This window comes from Aquarana catesbeiana, linkage group LG09 (assembly GCF_042186555.1).
Source record: "Aquarana catesbeiana isolate 2022-GZ linkage group LG09, ASM4218655v1, whole genome shotgun sequence".
Classification (NCBI taxonomy): Eukaryota; Metazoa; Chordata; class Amphibia; order Anura; family Ranidae; genus Aquarana; species Aquarana catesbeiana.
In genome coordinates, this window is record NC_133332.1 from 217457029 (window position 1) to 217473678 (window position 16650).

Genomic DNA, 16650 nt, shown 5'->3' on the forward strand with positions numbered 1-16650 from the left:
ACTGCAATGCTTTCCCAGTAAAGTGAAAACTAGTGAAGCAGGAAGAGAGGGAGATGCACAGCTTCATATTATTAGCCTTAGTTTGCGTCGGTGATGATGGACGGTCAGATATCCAGATAGTTTTGGGCTTATTGGGTAAAAAATATCTTCATAGTAGAACAGCTCTTGAAATTGGCCACATTTTTTTATTGCTAAACAGGATTTTGTCTTTGTAAACTGTGGGAAGCTTGGTTCTGTAGCATCAATTCACTGATTTATAATACCTGTCATTTACCACAATTGCAATGAGAGCTGACAACGATGACCATTATGGCAAATAAACAGAATAGAGAGAGCTTAAGTGTATCTGTGGTCAAAATGCTTAATCATATTTTAATTTCCACATTGAATTTTGATTAGTTCTAACCTACTCCTTTTTAATTAGAATGATTTCTAAGTGTGTAAGCCTACTTTTTGCAGAATCTCACACATTTACTTCCTTTTAAGTCAATGACACGCTGTACAATTTTCATCCTACCTGACTTTTGTATGCAGCAAATTTCCTATCTCCTGAAGAAGCGTTGTCTATACGCGCAACATGTTGAGCTACTAAGAAAAACACCTACTCGGACCTACAACCTGACCCACAATCCACCAGCTTACATCTACAATCGTAACATTGACTTGGGAAATTGTTCCCCTTCTGTCTATAAATGCTTGATTATATATATGTTACAATAAGTGGTGTCTCGGTTGTATGCATGGTAGAAAATACTCAGTACATACAAAAACAATTCTCCTTTATGGACTGGGTTATTTATATTGTTTCTATTTATATAGACTGTAATCCAATAAAATTATTTTGATCTTTTATAGTTAATATACCGTGTGCCTCTAAAGTCCATTTTTCTAACTATTTTAGTCATATTGTTCCATTATCGGGACTTTTATAGATGTACCTACAGCGTCATTCTGTTCTCAGGTACACATCCTTTTGGGAATTTCTCCACGCAATATAAAGACGCCATGAAGAACACATAGCTTGTTACGCCCTTCACATCACCCCACCCCCACAGTAGTTTCCTCTGCCCCCTTCACACATTAGTGTCCTCTGCCCCCTTCACACATTAGTGTCCTCTGCCCTGTCTCCCCACAGAGTCCTCTGTCCCCCTTCACATCACTTCCCCCCACAGTAATGTACTCTGCCCCCCACAGTAGTTCCTCTGCCCTCCTTCACATCATCTCCTTTCACTAGTGTCCTCTGCCTCCATAGAAGTGCCTCTCTTCACATCACCCTTTCTCCCCAGCCCAACCCATTGTAGTGTCCTCTGCCCCCCTCCCCAGCACTGTCCTTTGCCCCCCTCACAAACACACTGTAGTGTGTACTTAGCACTTTCCTACCTTACAGTGGATGTACAGCAGAGCTGAGAGCAGGAGGCATTATAGTACTGGATGAAGGGTGGGGGAGAGAGCTGTCGGAATGAACTTTTCATATTAACAAGACAGTGATTGTTTGCTAGGACAACTCGATGTCTTAGCAGCCAATCACATGCTGGTTAACTTGAAGTCTTTACTGAGGAAGCTCCAGCTCCTGTTCTCCTTCCAGTTTGTGCTGCTTCCCATTCTCTGCTCTGCAATGAAAACGAGTGGTGGAGGCAGAGGGGAAGGATCAACAAAGCGGGGACATGTTCGCGGTCTACCTGTCTGCTGCCTGTACGTTTTGGACTAATGATTTATAGGTTTGGGTACAGCACTGATATTACAGTGATTTTGTCCAATGGTCTATCCAGAACTGCTGGTTTATAGTCCAGATACAGCCAAAATACAGAACCATTTGTCTAACTATACATCCAAAGCCTCTGTTTTGCACCAATACAGCCTGATTCCATTTATTCAACTGCCCATCAAGAAACAATGAGTACTTATAGCAAAAATGTCTAAAGTTGCTGGTTGATAGCCCTGATATTGCCTAACTATAATTTCAATCCAGACTCATTGGTGCATAGCTCTGATAAAACAAGATTAGTACCCTCTCATTGTCTGTGTAAAATCACTGTGTGAGTAAAAATTATGTCCAATTAAATATTTGTTTTTTGTGTGATGCTGCCTCAAGCAGCAAAAAATTGGAATAGGTGCAAATAATGTTTTTGTTTTTTTTATTGTTTTTGAATAATCTTCACTTTGTTTTATGTTCAAGCCTCAACATAAAGACTCCCAGGAATTGACAGAACAAGAGGAAGCCAAGGAAGAAAGCACACCCAAAAATAATTTGGAGGTTGCAAATCCTTCATCGCAGCCACAATCAAATGCACTACAAGAGCTTCTACCTCAGGGTCAGAGCAACATGGCACTGGCAAGAGCTCAGTCTGGTAAGATTTTGTTAAGTAGGAATTGTATGGTAGCAGTGACCAAGATGGGTAGCACTTCTGAGATTTCTCTTCACACACCACTTTGGAAGAATCCTAAATTAATACACTTTTGTGAGTACCCTGATCCAATCATCTGGACTAAATTTGGTATTAAGACGCTGAAAGATATAGTGGGTGGTGGGAAACTTCTGCAGTTTGACACCCTGAAAACTAAGTTTAATCTTCCCAATGCTCACTTGTTCCGTTATCTTCAGCTCAGTCATGCACACAATGCCCAATTTGGAGATATTGGTATTACCCTGAAAATGAGTAATTTGGAGTCTTTACTGAGGGAGGACGATTTGGACAAGGCCTTGTCTACAATATATAAACAACTGTTCGCTGAGGGAGGAGATCTCCTTGCAAAGTGTAGGGTGGTGTGGGGTGAGGTATTCCCCCAGATGGACAGGGATGATTGGGATGATGTATGGGACATTAATTTTACTAGATTGGTCTCTGCTAGGGACCAACTCATTAAATTTAAATTGGGGACGGAAAGTATTCAGACCCCCTTAAATTTTTCACTCTTTGTTATATTGCAGCCATTTGCTAAAATCATTTAAGTTCATTTTTTTCCTCATTAATGTACACACAGCCCCCCATATTGACAGAAAAACACAGAATTGTTGACATTTTTGCAGATTTATTAAAAAAAGAAAAACTGAAATATCACATGGTCCTAAGTATTCAGACCCTTGGCTCAGTATTTAGTAGAAGCACCCTTTTGATCTAATACAGCCATGAGTCTTTTTGGGAAAGATGCAACAAGTTTTTCACACCTGGATTTAGGGATCCTCTGCCATTCCTCCTCGCAGATCCTCTCCAGTTCTGTCAGGTTGGATGGTAAACGTTAGTGGACAGCCATTTTTAGGTCTCTCCAGAGATGCTCCATTGGATTTAAGTTAGGGCTCTGGTTAGGCCATTCAAGAACAGTCACGGAGTTGTAAAGCCACTCCTTTATTTTAGCTGTGTGCTTAGGGTCATTGTCTTGTTGGAAGGTAAACCTTCTGCCCAGTCTGAGGTCCTGAGCACTCGGGAGAAGGTTTTCGTCCAGGATATCCCTGTACTTGGCCGTTTTCATCTTTCCTTAGATTGAAACCAGTGGTCCTGTCCCTGCAGCTGAAAAACACCCCCACAGCATGATGCTACCACCACCATGCTTCGGTGTTGGGACTGTATTGGACAGGTGATGAGCAGTGCCTGGTTTTCTCCACACATACCGCTTAGAATTAAGGCCAAAAAGTTCTATTTTGGTCTCATCAGACCAAAGAATCTTTTTTTTCTCACCATCTTGGAGCCCTTCAGGTGTTTTTCTTTAGCAAACTCCATGCGGGCTTTCATGTGTCTTGCATTGAGGAGAGGCTTCCGTCGGGCCACTCTGCCATAAAGCCCCGACCTGGTGGAGGGCTGCAGTGATGGTTGACTTTCTACAACTTTCTCCCATCTCCCAGCTGCTTCTCTGGAGCTCAGCCACAGTGATCTTTGGGTTCTTCTTTACCTCTCTCACCAAGGCTCTTCTCCCCCGATAGCTCAGTTTGGCCGGACGGCCAGCTCTAGGAAGGGTTCTGGTCGTCCCAAACGTCTTCCATTTAAGGATTATGGAGGCCACTGTGCTTTTAGGAACCATAAGTGCCGCAGAATTTTTTTTGTAACCTTGGCCAGATCTGTGCCTTGCCATAATTCTATCTCTGAGCTCTTCAGGCAGTTCCTTTTGACCTCATGATTCTCATTTGCTCTGACATGCACTGTGAGCTGTAAGGTCTTATATAGACAGGTGTGGGGCTTTCCTAATCAAGTATAATCAAACACAGCTGGACTCAAATGAAGGTGTAGAACCATCTCAAGGATGATCAGAACAAATGGGCAGCACCTGAGTTAAATATGAGTGTCACAGCAAAGGGTCTGAATACTTAGGACCATGTGATATTTCAGTTTTTCTCTCTTAATAAATCTGCAAAAATGTCAACAGTTTTGTGTTTTTCTGTCACTATGAGGTGCTGCTTGTACATTAATGAGGAAAAAAATGAACTTAAATGATTTTAGCAAATGGCTGCAATATAACAAAGAGTGAAAAATTTAAGGGGGTCTGAATACTTTCCGTCCCCACTGTATATCTTACTCCAGCTAGATTGGCTAAGATGCTCAATACCCAGTCACCTAGTTGCTGGTGGTGCAGTACCCTCACTGCCGATTTCATGCATATCTTTTGGAATTGCTTGAACGTCCAAGCTTTTTGGAAGGGGGTCACAGAATGTATAGCAGAAGTAACCGCCATTACTATACAGCCCACGATAGAGGTGTGCCTTTTGGGTCTGGTAGACAATCTAGCCCCAAAGCGAGTAACTCATACTTTGTTGATGATCCTAATCGATTACGCTAGAAAAATGATAGTGTTATCGTGGAAAAAGCCCAATCCTCCATCTGTATCAGCGTGGAATGGTGTGGTTAATAGGGCTGCACCTTTATACAAGGCTACATACATTAGCAGGGGCATACCACAGAAATTTGATAAAGCGTGGGGCAGTTGGATGAATAGTGAAACTACGGTGGCGGATTGAGTGGCACCTAATGGAATGCACTTGCTGTGGGATTTAACATGTATGTAACTTTTTGACATATTGCAACGTACTATGGACTGTTATTAGGAAAGGTGGCCTTATTATTATTCTGATACTTTCACTGAGTGAGGGTCTGGAAGGAGGAGAGAGTCAATGCTGAAGAAATGTAAATAGTTCTTTTTGTGTGTGGCCCATTGGGTCTTGTGTATACTTGTTATGTTAACCACTTGCCGACCGCCGCACGACTATATACGTCGGCAGAATGGCACGGGCAGGCAAAAGGACTTACATGTACGTCCTTGCCTGCCCGCGGGTGGGGGGTCCGATCGGACCCCCCCCCCGGTGCCAGCGGCGGTCGGCAAATCTCCCGCGGCGATCGGAGGTGAGGGGGAGGCCATCCATTCGTGGCCCCCCCCTCGCGATCGCTCTCAGCCAATGGGATCATTTCCCTGCCTCTGTATTGTACACAGAGGCAGAGGAAATGATGTCATCTCTCCTCGGCTCGGTATTTTCCGTTCCGGGCCGAGGAGAGAAGACTGTAATGTAAGTGCACAACACACTACACACACAGTAGAACATGCCAGGCACACAAAACACCCCGATCCCCCCCCAATCACCCCCCCCCCCCCCCCCCCTGTCACAAACTGACACCAGCAGGTTTTTTTTTTTTTTTTTTTTTTTCTGATTACTGTATTGGTGTCAGTTTGTGACATTTACAGTGTTAGGACAGTTAGTATTACCCCCCTGTAGGTCTAGGGTACCCCCCTAACCCCCCCTAATAAAGTTTTAACCCCTTGATCACCCCCCGTCACCAGTGTCGCTAAGCGATCATTTTTCTGATCGCTGTATTAGTGTCGCTGGTGACGCTAGTTAGTGAGGTAAATATTTAGGTTCGCCGTCAGCGTTTTATAGCGACAGGGACCCCCATATACTATCTAATGTTTTAACCCCTTGATTGCCCCCTAGTTAACCCTTTCACCACTGATCACTGTATAACCGTTACGGGTGACGCTGGTTAGTTTGTTTATTTTTTATAGTGTCAGGGCACCCGCCGAATAAAGATTTAGCCCCCTGATCGCCCGGCGGTGATATGCGTCGCCCCAGGCAGCGTCAGATTAGCGCCAGTAACGCTAACACCCACGCACGCAGCATACGCCTCCCTTAGTGGTATAGTATCTGTACGGATCAATATCTGATCCGATCAGATCTATACTAGCGTCCCCAGCAGTTTAGGGTTCCCAAAAACACAGTGTTAGCGGGATCAGCCCAGATACCTGCTAGCACCTGCGTTTTGCCCCTCCGCCCGGCTCGGCCCAGCCCACCCAAGTGCAGTATCGATCGATCACGGTCACTTACAAAACACTAAACGCATAACTGCAGCGTTCGCAGAGTCAGGCCTGATCCCTGTGATCGCTAACAGTTTTTTTGGTAGCGTTTTGGTGAAATGGCAAGCACCAGCCCCAGGCAGCGTCAGGTTAGTGCCAGTAGCGCTAACACCCACGCACGCACCGTACACCTCCCTTAGTGGTATAGTATCTGAACGCATCAATATCTGATCCGATCAGATCTATACTAGCGTCCCCAACAGTTTAGGATTCCCAAAAACGCAGTGTTAGCGGGATCAGCCCAGATACCTGCTAGCACCTGCGTTTTGCCCCTCCGCCCGGCCCAGCCCAGCCCACCCAAGTGCAGTATCGATCGATCACTGACACTTACAAAACACTAAACGCATAACTGCAGCGTTCGCAGAGTCAGGCCTGATCCCTGCGATCGCTAACAGTTTTTTTGGTAGCGTTTTGGTGAACTGGCAAGCACCAGCCCCAGGCAGCGTCAGGTTAGTGCCAGTAGCGCTAACACCCACGCACGCACCGTACACCTCCCTTAGTGGTATAGTATCTGAACTGATCAATATCTGATCTGATCCGATCAGATCTATACTGGCATCCCCAGCAGTTTAGGGTTCCCAAAAACGCAGTGTTAGTGGGATCAGCCCAGATACCTGCTAGCACCTGCGTTTTGCCCCTCCGCCTGGCCCAGCCCAGCCCACCCAAGTGCAGTATCGATCGATCACTGTCACTTACAAAACACTAAACGCATAACTGCAGCGTTCGCAGAGTCAGGCCTGATCCCTGCGATCGCTAACAGTTTTTTTGGTAGCGTTTTGGTGAACTGGCAAGCACCAGCCCCAGGCAGCGTCAGGTTAGTGCCAGTAGCGCTAACACCCACGCACGCACCGTACACCTCCCTTAGTGGTATAGTATCTGAACTGATCAATATCTGATCTGATCCGATCAGATCTATACTGGCATCCCCAGCAGTTTAGGGTTCCCAAAAACGCAGTGTTAGTGGGATCAGCCCAGATACCTGCTAGCACCTGCGTTTTGCCCCTCCGCCTGGCCCAGCCCAGCCCACCCAAGTGCAGTATCGATCGATCACTGTCACTTACAAAACACTAAACGCATAACTGCAGCGTTCGCAGAGTCAGGCCTGATCCCTGCGATCGTTAACAGTTTTTTTGGTAGCGTTTTGGTGAACTGGCAAGCGCCAGCGGCCTAGTACACCCCGGTCATAGTCAAACCAGCACTGCAGTAACACTTGGTGACGTGGCGAGTCCCATAAGTGCAGTTCAAGCTGGTGAGGTGGCAAGCACAAGTAGTGTCCCGCTGCCACAAAGAAGACAAACACAGGCCCGTCGTGCCCATAATGCCCTTCCTGCTGCATTCGCCAATCCTAATTGGGAACCCACCGCTTCTGCAGCGCCCGTACTTCCCCCATTCACATCCCCAACCAAATGCAGTCGGCTGCATGAGAGGCATTTTCTTTATGTCCTCCCCCTAGTACCCCTACCCAACGAACTCCCCCAAAAAAGATGTCGTGTCTGCAGCAAGCGCGGATATAGGCGTGACACCCGCTATTATTGTCCCTCCTGTCCTGACAATCCTGGTCTTTGCATTGGTGAATGTTTTGAATGCTACCATTCACTAGCTGAGTATTAGCGTAGGGTACAGCATTGCACAGACTAGGACACACTTTCACAGGGTCTCCCAAGATGCCATCGCATTTTGAGAGACCCGAACCTGGAACCGGTTACAGTTATAAAAGTTACAGTTACAAAAAAAGTGTAAAAAAAAAAAAAAAAACACAAACAAAAATATAAAATAAAAAGTAATAGTTGTCGTTTTATTGTTCTCTCTCTATTCTCTCTCTCTCTATTCTCTCTATTGTTCTGCTCTTTTTTACTGTATTCTATTCTGCAATGTTTTATTGTTATTATGTTTTATCATGTTTGCTTTTCTGGTATGCAATTTTTTATACTTTACCATTTACTGTGCTTTATTGTTAGCCATATTTTTGTCTTCAGGTACAGCATTCACGACTTTGAGTGGTTATACCAAAATGATGCTTGCAGGTTTAGGTATCATCTTGGTATCATTCTTTTCAGCCAGCGGTCGGCTTTCATGTAAAAGCAATCCTAGCGGCTAATTAGCCTCTAGACTGCTTTTACAAGCAGTGGGAGAGAATGCCCCCCCCCCCCATCGTCTTCCGTGTTTTTCTCTGGCTCTCCTGTCTCAACAGGGAACCTGAGAATGCAGCCGGTGATTCAGCCAGCTGACCATAGAGCTGATCAGAGACCAGAGTGGCTCCAAACATCTCTATGGCCTAAGAAACCGGAAGCTACGAGCATTTTATGACTTAGATTTCGCCGGATGTAAATAGCGCCATTGGGAAATTGGGGAAGCATTTTATCACACCGATCTTGGTGTGGTCAGATGCTTTGAGGGCAGAGGAGAAATCTAGGGTCTAATAGACCCCAATTTTTTCAAAAAAGAGTACCTGTCACTACCTATTGCTATCATAGGGGATATTTACATTCCCTGAGATAACAGTAAAAATGATTAAAAAAAAAAAAAAAATGAAAGGAACAGTTTTAAAATAAGATAAAAAAGCAAAAAAATAATAAAGAAAAAAAAAAAAAAAAAGCACCCCTGTCCCCCCTGCTCTCGCGCTAAGGCGAACGCAAGCGTCGGTCTGGCGTCAAATGTAAACAGCAATTGCACCATGCATGTGAGGTATCACCGCGACGGTTAGATCGAGGGCAGTAATTTTAGCAGTAGACCTCCTCTGTAAATCTAAAGTGGTAACCTGTAAAGGCTTTTAAAGGCTTTTAAAAATGTATTTATTTTGTTGCCACTGCACGTTTGTGCGCAATTGTAAAGCATGTCATGTTTGGTATCCATGTACTCGGCCTAAGATCATCTTTTTTATTTCATCAAACATTTGGGCAATATAGTGTGTTTTAGTGCATTAAAATGTAAAAAAGTGTGTTTTTTCCCCAAAAAATGCGTTTGAAAAATCGCTGCGCAAATACTGTGTGAAAAAAAAAAATTAAACACCCACCATTTTAATCTGTAGGGCATTTGCTTTAAAAAAATATATAATGTGTGGGGGTTCAAAGTAATTTTCTTGCAAAAAAAAAATAATTTTTTCATGTAATCAAAAAGTGTCAGAAAGGGCATTGTCTTCAAGTGGTTAGAAGAGTGGGTGATGTGTGACATAAGCTTCTAAATGTTGTGCATAAAATGCCAGGACAGTTCAAACCCCCCCAAATGACCCCATTTTGGAAAGTAGACACCCCAAGCTATTTGCTGAGAGGCATGTCGAGTCCATGGAATATTTTATATTGTGACACAAGTTGCGGGAAAGAGACAAATTTTTTTTTTTTTTTGCACAAAGTTGTCACTAAATTATATATTGCTCAAACATGCCATGGGAATATGTGAAATTACACCCCAAAATACATTCTGCTGCTTCTCCTGAGTACGGGGATACCACATGTGTGAGACTTTTTGGGAGCCTAGCCGCGTATGGGACCCCGAAAACCAAGCACCGCCTTCAGGCTTTCTAAGGGCGTAAATTTTTGATTTCACTCTTCACTGCCTATCACAGTCTCGGAGGCCATGGAATGCCCAGGTGGCACAAACCCCCCCCAAATGACCCCATTTTGGAAAGTAGACACCCAAAGCTATTTGCTGAGCGGTATAGTGAGTATTTTGCAGACCTAACTTTTTGTCACAAAGTTTTGAAAATTAAAAAAAGAAAAAAAAAATTTTTTTTTTTTGTCTTTCTTCATTTTCAAAAACAAATGAGAGCTGCAAAATACTCACCATGCCTCTCAGCAAATAGCTTGGGGTGTCTACTTTCCAAAATGGGGTCATTTGGGGGGGGTTTGTGCCACCTGGGCATTCCATGACCTCCGAAACTGTGATAGGCAGTGAAGAGTGAAATCAAAAATGTACACCCTTAGAAATCCTGAAGGCGGTGATTGGTTTTCGGGGTCCCGTACGCGGCTAGGCTCCTAAAAAGTCCCACACATGTGGTATCCCCATACTCAGGAGAAGCAGCAGAATGTATTTTGGGGTGCAATTCCACATATGCCCATGACCTGTGTGAGCAATATATCATTTAGTGACAACTTTGTGCAAAAAAAAAAAAATAAATAAATAAATTGTCACTTTCCCGCAACTTGTGTCAAAATATAAAATATTCCATGGACTCAACATGCCTCTCAGCAAATAGCTTGGGGTGTCTACTTTCCAAAATGGGGTCATTTGGGGGGGGTTTGTGCCATCTGGGCATTTTATGGCCTTCAAAACTGTGATAGGTAGTGAGGAGTAAAATCAAAAATGTACGCCCTTAGAAATCCTGAAGGCGGTGATTGGTTTTCGGGGCCCCGTATGCGGCTAGGCTCCCAAAAAGTCCCACACATGTGGTATCCCCATACTCAGGAGAAGCAGCTAAATGTATTTTGGGGTGCAATTCCACATATGCCCATGGCCTGTGTGAGCAATATATCATTTAGTGACAACTTTTTGTAATTTTTTTTTTTTTTTTTGTCATTATTCAATCACTTGGGACAAAAAAAATGAATATTCAATGGGCTCAACATGCCTATCAGCAATTTCCTTGGGGTGTCTACTTTCCAAAATGGGGTCATTTGTGGGGGTTTTGTACTGCCCTGCCATTTTAGCACCTCAAGAAACGACATAGGCAGTCATAAATTAAAGGCTGTGTAAATTCCAGAAAATGTACCCTAGATTGTAGGCGCTATAACTTTTGCGCAAACCAATAAATATACACTTATTGACATTTTTTTTACCAAAGACATGTGGCCAAATACATTTTGGCCTAAATGTATGACTAAAATTGAGTTTATTGGATTTTTTTTAGAACAAAAAGTAGAAAATATAATTTTTTTTCAAAATTTTCGGTCTTTTTCCGTGTATAGCGCAAAAAATAAAAACGGCAGAGGTGATCAAATACCATCAAAAGAAAGCTCTATTTGTGGGAAGAAAAGGACGCAAATTTCGTTTGGTTACAGCATTGCATGACCGCGCAATTAGCAGTTAAAGCGACGCAGTGCCAATTTGTAAAAAGTGCTCTGGTCAGGAAGGGGGTAAATCCTTCCGGGGCTGAAGTGGTTAAAAAGCAATAAATAAAACTCTTCAAAAAAAAAAGTAAGAATCGTATTTATATAAATTCTCTGTTTTACAAATAAACATATATTTTAATTGTACAGCACAGGACACAGGCTGCATATTCACAGTGTAATCAAAGTATTGCCATAGCCTCTGTATCCCTAAATGTCGTCTTCGGATTGTGCAGGGTAGCCGAGAGGTCTTCCATGGCCATGAGCTCATTGACTTTTGAAAACCAAAGAGACTTTGAGGACAGGGTCACAGATCTCCAACAAATGGGAATGCATGCCTTAGCTGTGTTCAGCAACAGGGCTCCTTTCCTTCAAATGTACCCCCTTTCACAAGCCTCTGCACCCTCAAATGCACCCTCTCACACGACACCACTTCTGGACAAAATTTACAGAGCTGTGCAGCCCCTACTCACGTCTTCTATGTGAGAAGGAAAGACAGCCTACTCTGCTTCTCTTTTGACCTGCAGACAATGCCATCTACTGCTTTGCTTATTGGTGTGGTGGCACATGCCCATGTGGAGGGCAGGAATGAATAGAGACTGTTTACCTTCGGGCAAATGGGCACGTGGTAGCAGCAAAGTTGTGTATTGCCATTGTGGCACCTAGAGAGACAGAGGAGACAGGTAGTGTTTTGTGTGGTCCATTGACAGTGCAGTGTGTGTGTGTCTGACCCCCCATGTTGTCATCATCCTAACATCACCTACCACATGGGGGGGTTCTGACACAACTTACTGTGCTTGAGCCCTTCTCGCACCACCTGCCTCATCTATGTTTCTGTATTCACACCACCTGCTGCACTTGTGCCCTGTTCTTACACCACCTACTGCTCTGCCTTCTCTCACCAGCCATAGCACCTGTTCTTTCCTTTTCACATCACCCACTGCTCCTGCTTTCCCCTTTTCTTAACACCCACCACATGTGCACCCCTCTTCTATCAGCCCCTGCAGATCTCTTCCTTCACCACCTGCCGCACCTACCCATCTCAGCATCCCCCATGCCTGTAACAGGGACACACTTGGTAGCAATAATAAAATGTATTACAAACCAAACATTCTCTTTAAACAGAACCTAAAGTGGACCTTCAGGCATTTTTAAAACTCTCCATCTATTAAATCTTCAGCCCTTGTTTTAACTTTGGATAGTAATACATTTTTTTCTGCCAGTAAATACCTTATACAGCCCACTTCCGGTTTCTTGTCTGGTGAAAAGCCTAGGCTTATGACAATATGGACAACTCTCTCTCAAACTCTATGTGAGAGTTTGCCAGGAAGGGAGGGGGGATGAGTCATAAGAGGGCCAATGAGAGCTGCAGAGCTGGAGGTGTGCCTCTGTGTAAATCCAGGAAGTGAACAGGCAGCAGCTTCAGCTGCCCACAGTTAAGATGGTTGCAGCCAGACTTAGTGGAGGGAGATTTCTGCAGCATATTTGGAAAGTACAGAATCACAGTATATATAAAATAATAGGCAAAGTGGTTGGAGGGAAGCTTCATAATGGCAAAGATGTTTTTTTTTTTTTACAAATTATGTGAGTAGACTGCAGTTCCTCTTTACATTCCTAATTTGACCATAGTTGCAATTTAGAGTTGAAATTGTTAAGGACCCTGTTCACACCTGGGTGTAGTGATTTTCTTAATGGTACCCCAAACATGCTTGGTTCATTTTTAAAAGTTGGTACATGAGCTTCTTTTGCGTGTTTTTGTAGCAAAGGGATACCCATTCAAATGAATAGTATAGCTCCAAAAACGTGCAAAATAAGCACTAAAAACATGATGTAGTTGCATCGCTCAAGTGTGAACTGGGCCTAAATCCAGAGACACATAATGCTTTTTCTCCTTTCTGTTAGGCAAAGGATAAGCTAATAAGCACAGTATCCTATCACCTTCATAAACAATGTCTATGCCTAACCCACTCAGTGACATCATGCTGACTGACAGCAGAATTCTTTCCAGAGCAGGCCAGCAAGGCTCCAGCTTCACAATGGAATTGTGCTACAGATAACATTCTATCAAGAATGCTGGCATGCATCAGCTATAAGAATATCCCTGCACCTGTGCTTGGCCGCTGTGTAGATATGACAACACCTTAACATTTTATTTCACTACCAATTTTTATTTTTTTAGGTGAAAGATTTAAACAATTCTGGCTCTTGCAACTTTGTTTGCTTTGCAGTTGAGTAGAGAACATTATGTACACATTGTGTCAACTGTCCAACAGTCTTCCAGGTGTGCAAAAAGGTTCATGTATTTTACTGTGCATGGTCACTCTTTCTCCGCATGTCATAAATGATCAGGCCTGAACTTGGATAAAAAAATAGCTAATAGGTGCAGTAAGCGTCGCCAAGTATCTGTTGCCGAATCAATTTATAGAGTTTTAAAAGTACTGAATAACATACATTTGAGCTTGCTGTGTCTCTCTTGCGCTATAGCTGCTGCAGTATCTCGAAAGAAGAAGCGGCGAATGGGAACATACAGCCTGGTGCCCAAGAAAAAGGCCAAAGTGCTGAAGCAACGAACTGTTCTGGAGATGTTTAGGAGCATGACCAATGCCTCCTCCAGTCCCAAGGTAAGGACTTCTTTACCCTTGTTAATGCTAGCCACATTCCCACTTTGCTAAAACTTTATTTGAGGTCATTAAACACTTTTTCAGAACCAATTTTTTTAGTAAAGTAGGCAATTAAGTGGCAGAATTACTGCTCCCAAGAGTGTTCACCAAGGTCCTGGCTCCGGTGAGATATTCCTGTTTTATGGTACCTGGATGACTGCAGAGGAAGCAATCAGCTTTGCTTCTGGAGACCAGGTGTACACTATGGAGAGATTTCGATGGGTTTTGTATTCACAGAAGTCTGCTTTAATCCCAGCCTAGAGGTTAGAATATCTGGGCTTGACTCTTTAAGGACTCAACTTGCTTAAGATGCTGACAAATCACTTGATTCACCTTTAAATGAGTGTTCTGATTGAGAGAGATGAGTGTTCTGGTTGAGAAAGATGGTTGCCTCCTTTGAGGCAGTACCCTTTGACCAGTTTTATTCAAGGCCCCTCAATCAGAATATCTTGGCGGCATGGGACAGGAGGACATAGTCTTTGGATTCCCTGATGCTGTTGCTCCCCATCATCAGGCTGTCTGCTGACTGATGGATCTCCACACAAATGTTGTAGCTGGGTAAATTGTTTTTTCCTCTTATTTTGAAGGGTCTTGATGACAGATGTCAGCTTGATACATTGGGGTGGAGTTCTGGACTATATTTTTCTTCAGGGCACCAGGAGAAGGTGTTGCCCATCTACGTCTTAGAATTGAGGGCAATTTTCCTCGTCCTGCTACATTAGTCAGTGCAGCTGAGGGGCCTTTTTGTGAAGGTTTGGCCAGACAATGATATAGTGGTGAAGGCACCAGAAGTAGCGTGAGCCAAAGGCATTCATAGAGCTCTGCCAACATTGGGAACTTCAGATGGTGATCTTCTGGCTTCCAGGTTCAATGCAAAGCTGGAAAGGATTGTCTCTAGGACCAGGGATCCTCTAGCAGAGTGGTTCTCAACCGGGGGTCCAATGACGATTTGCCATGGGTCGCCGAATCCTGGGCTGTTCCTGAAGCCCGCACTGATCTCCCAGCCTTTTTGTGGCCGCCTAGCAGGGCTGACCCTGGAGCCTGTGGCTGCCCAGCTGGGGCTGTTCCTGGAGCCCGCAGCCACCCACTCAGCCTCTTTGCAGCCATCCATTCAGTTCACGGCTTGGCTGGGGGGCAGAGACTAGAGGTCAGCTGACTGGTGAGGCATGTGAAGGGGGAGGGGCTGAAAGAGACCCTATCTCCTGATTTCGGCATAGTTGTCACTGCTGCGAGACACCACAGAGTCGGAGACACAGTGAAGCCGGAGATGCAGTAACACTACCTGTGATTATAGTTTCTATTAAAAGTCCCCATTACAGTTCTAAGATCAGCAGATGACCTTAATCAAGAGCACCTAAGTTGGCTAATCAGAACTCTCCCCAACACTGCCACTGATCCTACCCCCCACCAGCACTGCCACTCATCCCATTCCCCCCTCCCACCAAGGAGTAAGAGAATTAATAAAAATAGAGAATGCATGGAAGGGAAAGGAGTTGAGGGGGAGGAACAAAGGAAAAGGGAGAAAAAGAATAAGAGAACAAGAAAGTCGGTTAGCGAGAGGGATGGGGGAAAAAATAAGTTTGGATAGAGAGAGATAAAAGGGAAAGAAATGAGATCAAAGAGTGGTACATCCTAAAATGTACCATAAGGGGTTTTAATACTGTACAAGTGGAAGGGACTCAGGGAGTGCTAAAGCTTTTCGTCCGCTAGCGGGGATCTTTTTTACGAAAAAAAGTTAAAATGTCCCGTTTTGCAATGCTTTCAAAGCGCTTTTCAGGCTCTTTGGAAGCGCTGCCTATTCTTTGCAGTGGGCAGGGCGTTTTGGGAGCGCTATTTACAGTACTTCCAAACCGCCCCAAAGATGCTGCTAGCAGGTCTTTTCGTGATGTTTTCAGGCGCTTTTCAGAGGCTGTTTCTAGCGCTAAAGCGCTTGAAAACCACCTCAGTGTTAAGGTAGCCTTAATCATAGGAAAAGCAGACACAAGGGTAGGACATGTACATCGAATTTTAAGAGAACCAACTTTACCTAACTGTACTTCACACTTCTTGGCTTTAAATGGGGAGATATTCTAAAAACAAAAAACAGGAGGAAATGTGGGAAAGCTTTAAGAACATTTTAATTGCAATAGTCCATGTTTTATAAAAAATGTATTTTATAAAATTATATAAATAGTAAAAAAGCAATGTTGGAGCATATTGGCCCCATAAAGGATAGTCAGGGAGAGTTGGTTACAAGTGACAGGGAGAAGGCAAATGTATTAAACACTTTCTTTTCCTCAGCATTCACTAGGGAAAGGAAGGGTATAATAGACAAGACGATAGCATTAGCAATACAGCAAGGAGTGTACCCTAGTGGCTAACGGAAGCTAGTGGTCTAAAAAAACTAGAAAAACTTAATGTGGACAAATCACCAAAGCCAGATGGATTAGACCCGAGAGTTTTCAAAGAAGTCAGCTAGGTCATTGCTAGACCCTTATGCCTAATCTTTAAGGACATCTTACTGACTGGAATGTTCCCAGCGGACTGGCGGAGACCTAACGTGGTGCCAGTATTCAAAAAGAGCCAAGATACAGTGCCTTGCAAAAGTATTCACCCCCCTTGGCATTTTTCGTGTTTTG

The 16650-nt window shown here is 43.9% G+C and overlaps 1 protein-coding gene across 17 annotated transcripts in view; it reads left to right on the forward strand.

Annotated features, from left to right (window-relative positions):
• Window positions 1-16650, forward strand: part of EHMT1 (euchromatic histone lysine methyltransferase 1) — a 259917-nt gene that overhangs the window by 81261 nt on the left and 162006 nt on the right. For all 17 annotated transcript variants that reach the window (XM_073599701.1, XM_073599700.1, XM_073599703.1 and 14 more), the window contains exons 4-5: window positions 2177-2348; window positions 13857-13993. In XM_073599701.1, coding sequence (XP_073455802.1) covers window positions 2177-2348; window positions 13857-13993 — 309 coding nt within the window. The remainder of the gene's footprint in view (window positions 1-2176; window positions 2349-13856; window positions 13994-16650) is intronic.